This window comes from Malania oleifera, chromosome 10 (assembly GCF_029873635.1).
Source record: "Malania oleifera isolate guangnan ecotype guangnan chromosome 10, ASM2987363v1, whole genome shotgun sequence".
In the NCBI taxonomy this organism is placed as follows: Eukaryota; Viridiplantae; Streptophyta; class Magnoliopsida; order Santalales; family Ximeniaceae; genus Malania; species Malania oleifera.
In genome coordinates, this window is record NC_080426.1 from 31,262,230 (window position 1) to 31,269,471 (window position 7,242).

At 29.6% G+C, this 7,242-nt stretch overlaps 1 protein-coding gene across 1 annotated transcript; it reads right to left on the reverse strand.

Moving 5' to 3' along the window:
• Window positions 1–247: 247 nt before the first annotated feature.
• Window positions 248–1,187, reverse strand: LOC131166177 (putative invertase inhibitor). The gene has a single exon (XM_058124498.1). The coding sequence runs from the start codon at window positions 1,064–1,066 to the stop codon at window positions 419–421; it is 648 nt and encodes a 215-aa protein (XP_057980481.1). The 5' UTR covers window positions 1,067–1,187; the 3' UTR covers window positions 248–418.
• Window positions 1,188–7,242: the final 6,055 nt, after the last annotated feature.

Consider the following 7,242-nt stretch of genomic DNA (forward strand, 5'->3'; position numbering starts at 1 on the left):
CCTTTTGAATTTTTAAGTAGTTCTTCTGATCCCAATATTTGTTTATGCATTTAGTTTCTTCCTTTGATTGTGGCTCAGGTGTTGGTATCTTTATTCTGTTGAAATGCTTTTGTAAAGGTATCTGAGCCGTAACGGCAATGCTTGAAGTATCAGAAAGCATGCAGAGTCACTGTGAAAATGACCTTTTGCTTTATCCGTTTGTTTCTAGGGAAAGAAAAAAAATTAATCAATAATATTCTTGCCTAACTGAAGAACAACCCATTTCTTGGGCAGTGTATAACACAATAATAATGGACATTACAATTGTATCAAAGATCTTAATTTAAAAAAAAAAAAAATAGGCATCATAAATTATGAACCATACAACTAGCTAATAAGATATATATATATATATATATACATACAACAATTATATAAATCAGGGAAGCAAATTCATTATAGAAAGTGTGATTGCAGACAACTTAAACAAGTCATTGTTTCTCTTGGTTAATGGAGACACCAGACCCCTTCTCTCCTTGAATCCATCCTCACAAGTGGAAGCGGCATCCATCACTGCACTCACCTGAATGTTGGCATCATCAAAGCGCCCAGCCCTGTAGCTTTTCATGGCTTCTGCTAGGTCAGGGATTGCATCAGAATACAAATCAAGGCAGTCTACCAAGCACCCCCTCGCAAATGGATTCAACGTTGGGTTCTTCAAAAGCCTCGTAATGTAGCACCTCGTGTCGGTCGCATTGTCTCCAGCTAGTCTCATCGAGATCATTCCTAGTCCTCGCAGGCTCGCGCACTCGCTGGCCGGAGCTGCTTGGAGGGAAGTCACGCAGAAGCCGGAGGGTAGGTTGGGATCAGTCTTCGCAGAGACGTTGCAAGTTTTTTGGATGAGGGTGCTGCCAGTTACTACACCATGGAAGGTGGAGAAGAAGAAGAAGAGGATAAAGGGATGAGAGAGGAGCAAGGGAGAGAAGGAACGGTTCATTTTCTTGTTGGGAATGGCATACACCTTCTTTGTTTTCCTCGGAGAGGTTGCGATTATATACTTGTGGAGGCATGTGATCTCTCTTGTCATGATGTGAACAATAATTTCTTTTTATATAATAAGATGGGAGGGAGAAAGGAACGTTGGTATATTTTCTGGTTTGAGGCTTTGTTTGGTAGAAGGGCAGAAAAAGAAAGTCGAGGGGAGAGGAAATTAATGCAGGCAGCCAATTATTACTACTGCATTTGGTAGGAGGGATTAACAAACGGATGAAAATAGAAAACATACTTTCTTTCTTTTCCATGGTAAGGCAGGTTTAAAATGTGAGGGAAGAAAAGCGAAATATGTTTTTTGGCCATTATAATTTTCATAAATCCTTAATTTTTCTTATACCAAACCCTTTGAATTAGCTTTTTCTTTTTTCCCTCTAACCATTCTTTTCGAATAGATGGGTTGAGTCGGTTATTTTTTTTAGAAGTTCTTTTTCATCTCCACAAGGGTCGATGCTAAGCCAAAAAGGACTAAATAATTGAACAGAAGCCATGACTTATCTCTTCTTCTCTACTTTCCTCCCTTCTAACTAGTTAATTTCGGTAAATTCATTTTTATCGTTTAAGAAGAAAATCTCACATTCCTGCCCCACCCACCCCACTTCCCGCGGTTCTTTTTGTTTTTTTTTTCTCGCTTCATTTCTTTCTTGAGAAACATTTCAATAGTTTAAGCAAAGATAATTCTGAGTCACGGGCCACAAATATTCATGATTTTTTTATAGTACGCTTTCTTTCTTTCTTTCTTTCCATGCTTTAATTCCATCTTTCCTCATTTCTTATCAAATTATTATTATATTTGAAAGATTTATGAGTAGACAACATTGAATTGTGCAAAAAAAAAAAAACTTTGATGATTAGAAATATCAATCATGATCAAGGAACATCTCCATGTCCCATCAACAGCCAAAGGAAGAAATGGGTCATAATGTTTTTAGAGAGTAGGTTTAGGCAAACCAAGGTGCTTAAAGCTGAGGTCATTTTCATTTGAAGAGGAGAAGACCGACCGTATATGTAATTCCCAAAGCTAAATTGGTTTTGTCTTGCAAGGCAAACAAACTCAAGCCTATATGAAGATGTCTATCTTCCAACAGCTATATATTGAAACTCCAAAGTTTTCTATATTTATGTTTAACAAAGTCCCTTTTTTTCAGAGAGAGCAACTAACAAAAGTGACAATAATTACTATATATATATATATATATATATATATAGAATCTGAATTCATTTTTTGTTTTTCGTTTTAAATAATTTTCCAACAGTTGTCCAAAAAACAAGTAATTTTGTTATTTATTTATGATGTGGGAAATTTTTGTTGGAACACAACGAACTAAATGATTGTTGGCAAAAAAGAGATAACTCACTAAAAATCACCGTAACCAACAACTCCTTAATAGTAGTTTTGACCTATTCTCCTGCCCTACCGATCTAACCCTCCCTCCTTGGTGGCCAGAAAAAAAAATAAAAGAAGATATACCCTTCTTTAAAGAGAAAATACCATCAAAACACGTAACCATCTAATTTTAGAATACACTTCTAACTCTTATGTAGTCATTCATAATACAACTTTTTTTATTACCCAAAACCCATACTCTGATCATCCCGTTTTCGTAGCTTGCAGGAAGCTTGGGATCGTAGAGAAAAAAAATCATAAAAAATCTACATTTAACTATTTGGATTGCGAAATAAATTCCTACTCGTAATCTTTTATGTTTATGAAACCTAGCTAGTATGGAACAAAAAATGGCATCATTTTGTTAAGGATTAATTGGAGCCATCTTTTGCTCATTCTACACGTTTGTACTCATTCTCTACAATTATGGTTGGGGAAACATGCGTCTAGGGTTGGGAATGATTGTTAAGCTATGTAACAAATAATAATAATTGATTCCAATTATTTCCCCCCACCAAAAGAAGAAAAAATGTATAAACTTGTAACAAGGACAAAGTGAAGTTGGGAAGAAATTAATACAAAAGAAAAAAGAAGAAGGAAAGAGAAAAGGAGGTTGTTACCCCACAAAGGGGACACATATCCTTTGTTCCAAAAGGCACTTTAGTGAGCCCATAACCCTAAAAAGAAAATAAGAGGATCAAATTTTTATTTAATAATATAATAAATAATGAATTATTAATAAAATAGAATGAAAGGGAATTTTATCTCGTGGCGGGCTCGTTTCCATTTTCATTGAGTCACACATCTCCTTCTCCCTTCATCCTATACTCTGATATAAGAGATCTAATTTGATGATAAGTGACTGTGAGTATTGTTTTAAAATTTGAACTAGAGATCTTCGTAATAAGTCAAATTCATAGTCAAATCGATAATATTAGAATAACATATATGCATATGTGTGCGCATTACAGAGATTAAAGTATAAATATTTAAATTATTTTATTTAAAACTATAAAATATAAATATAGACACGAGAATTGTTGTGACGACGTGCGACTAATCTTGAAAATATATGATATGATGTGAGAGGACTGTTCTAATTAACATCATGTGAAATATTAAATTTTAATATGTGTGTACCATTATAGATAATAAAAAAAAAACTAATGTATACATATACATATATTATTTTTTTTATTTTATAAAAATCTCAAATCATGTCTTCTTCCAATGAAATTATTAATAAATTTCTATTTCTATTTTTGCTTGATATCTAAATCTTCATAATTATTTTTTTTGTTTACTCAATGATCAATCAATGAGTTTTTGAAATTTTAAATAAATGTGAAATTATTTATTTGAGGGTACTTTAAGTTATATAATTTTATTTATAAAATTTATTTTTTATAATTTATATTATTATTTATCTAAATAATATATAAACTTTACAATAATTAACTTGAAAAAGTGTCCAAGGAATTTACCTATTTTATTTTAGGATATATCTTTTATTTTGTATTCATAGTACCATTATATTTACTTATTATTTTTATGTTTAAATATTAACTTGTTTAAAATAAAAATTTTAATTATTAAATTATCTAATTTTTTTCCCTTGAATTTGATTTTTTTTTTTAAAGTTGTCTTACTTTTAAAACTATAGCAGACAATACAGATATGGCATACTATTATGACACCACGTGCATATAGGAACAAATTTTTTTAAAAAATATATTATATGATATGATAAGAATGCTCTAATCGTAATTATGCAAAAGATTAAATTCTAATATTCTATACCATTATAGAAAAAAAAAAAAAAAAAACTTAACGTACACATAAATTTTTATCATTTTTATTTTGTAAAAAATCTCAATATATGACTTCTTTCAATTAAAATATTAACAGATATATTATAATTTCTATATAGTTCTTTTCTGTCTAAATCTTTATAATAATTATTTTTTTTATTCAATGATCAATTAAATTTTTTTAAAATTTCAAACAAATTAAAATTTTTATTATTCAAGGGTTACTTTATGTCTATAATTTTATTTCTAAAACTTATTTTTCATAATTTTTATCATTATTTATCTAAATAATGTTAGATACTTCACAATAAGTTTAAAAATGTCAAAGGATTTAGCTATTTTAGTTTGGATATAACTTTTATTTAGTATTTATAGTACCACTATATTTTTTATTTTAAATAAATAAATTCTTTGCTTTCCAATTTAACCTATTTAAAATAAATAATTTAAATATAAATTATATACTTTTATTGAATGTAATTTTTTAAGAAATTTTTATATCTTGCTTGTAAAAAATGATTATATTTTTCATAAAATTATTGATCCTATTTGTATTTTTTATTAATTTATAGTATGTATATATTATTTTATTTTATTTTTTAAAACCAATTGAAAGTTTTCTTTCTCATGTCTCTGCAGTAATTTGTAGACATTTTTAATGTAATTAATCTAATTTTGTTTAAATGAATTTATAATATTGAAATTATTTCTTTTAAAAATATTTGTTCTTACTGTAAAAGATAAGGGTATTTTTGTAAGTAAAATAATTTACATAATTTACATTTCCATATTTATAGTATAATTTTATTTTATTTTTGTCTTTTAGGAACGTTTACTCTTACTTTTAAAAGATTATGATACTTTTATTCATATATTTCTATATCTAATTTAAAAAATTTCTTCTATTAGGGATTTTTTATATTTCAAAACGTAATAAAATTGTTGTCCAAAAAGTGATTTACAATATTTGTATTTTTATATATAGTGCAAATAACATAATATACGTGTATTTAATATTATTTGTAGTAAAATTGAGTTTAGCTTGCGCTTTAAAAATTTATAGCCAAGTTCAAGTTTGAGTTCAACAATTTATAGATCAATCAAAAATTAAGAGTTGAGTTTCAAACTCAAATTTTTTAAATCGAGTTGAGTTTGAATATTTCAATCATACAACCTAGTTCTCATCCCGAACTCCACTCAAAACGAATATGCATAATTACATGTTGAGGAAGATCATCGACCGATCCTCATGCACTAAGGCAAGTTGTACAACCCTTCGTTGAATCCTTATTCAACCAATAAAGTCCTTCCTAAACACATTATTGTCCCTCTTGAGTGTTGAATGATGTAAGAGCAAACGATGAAGTTGGCTCTTATTGTGGATTCTCATTTGTCTTGAAAGAAAGAAAGTTCTCATCCATATGAAGAGTAAAGTGATGCTTGGACTCCCTCCCAAATTCCAATTACTCCTAGTAATTGCTTTGCCAACCTTGAGGAGCATGCTAACTCAGCCTCTTCCACTAAACAACCTTGACCTAATAGGGCAAGGAGTATCTAATAAAGTGGGGATGAAAGCCCCCAAAACTAAGATACAAAGAAGAAACACTTGTGCTTGAAGGATGTCTCAACCGATCTCCAAGCAAATTCGTCATTCATAAAAAGAGATTGTGCAAAAGCCACGATTGTTCAACTTTAGAGCGCTGAAAATAGTCGGATGGCAGCACAAGAAGTTCGATGAATCATAGAGGTCGTCCAGAAAATCTTAAACCTATGTTTGGAAAAGTTTTGAGTTTGGAGTTATATTATATTAGGATGAGATATAATATAAAATTGTATTAAAATTTGTTTAAAATCCAAATTTAAGGTCCAAAATTCATGCTTCTCAATGCAGCTTAAATGTAATAATGCACAAAACATTCACAACAACATTGAAGAAGTTAGCGGGGCCTCGTATTATTTTTTTTTAAGAAAAAGAAATTTATTAGGGAAGAAAATAACAATTACAAACAAGAAATTCTTAAAATAATAATAATAAAACAAGGGGATGGAACTAACATACCCAATTAAGAGACCCTCTCTCCTCTTTAATCACCTGCCATCATAATTCATTGAACACCTTCTTGGCGTCACCATCTGAACAAACATCATTTCCTGCAGGACTGGACAAACTAAAACCCCATCTCATCTAAAATTTTTTCGAAACCTAATATTATATGACTCGAGCCACACGAGATGAACTCTTTTAAATTAGTGCACCTCACTTTAACCCAAGATCCTACAGATTTGAGTAAAAATTATGGGGGTTCAAGCAAAAACTGAGAAACGACTTCAATGAATAGGTGAAGAAAAATAGAAGAATGAAGGGAAGGGTGTAAGTGAGTCAAACTTGTTCGCTACTCGGACTCATCTTGTCTTCTAACTCGATTCAATTCAATTCTACTCGAGTTCGACCTACTCAAGTATTCTAACGAGTTGAACTCAAACTTTGTACTTTTATTATTTTTATATTATATATCTCATATACTATATATTGTAAATATATTTAATATTATATGTACATTATTTATATTTATGTGTATTTAATGTTAGTTTATTATCGGGTCACGCTCAAGTTTTATGAACTTGTTGTCGAGTCGAGTTCCAATTTAACAATTATAAAATGGATCAATTTCGAGTCAAGTTTCAAACTTCACATTTTTTAGTCAAGTTCTAGTATTTTACTGTATCAACTTAACTCGAATACACTCCAAGGAAGAGATTTTTTCGGTTTTAACTTTTTTTTTAAAAAAATATATTAAATAATATCTTATTCTGGAAAGTATTTTCCATAATGACTCTGACATAATCTCGCTACTCCAAGTAGTGAGATTTGCCACTTGTCAATTTGAAAATTAATTTTCTAAAAAATATTATTTAATATATATATTTTAAAAAATGATAAAGGGGCACTTGGTGAAACATAACAAAATATAATATGAAATTTTATTTTCTTCCAAATAGCTATTTGAGCTATTG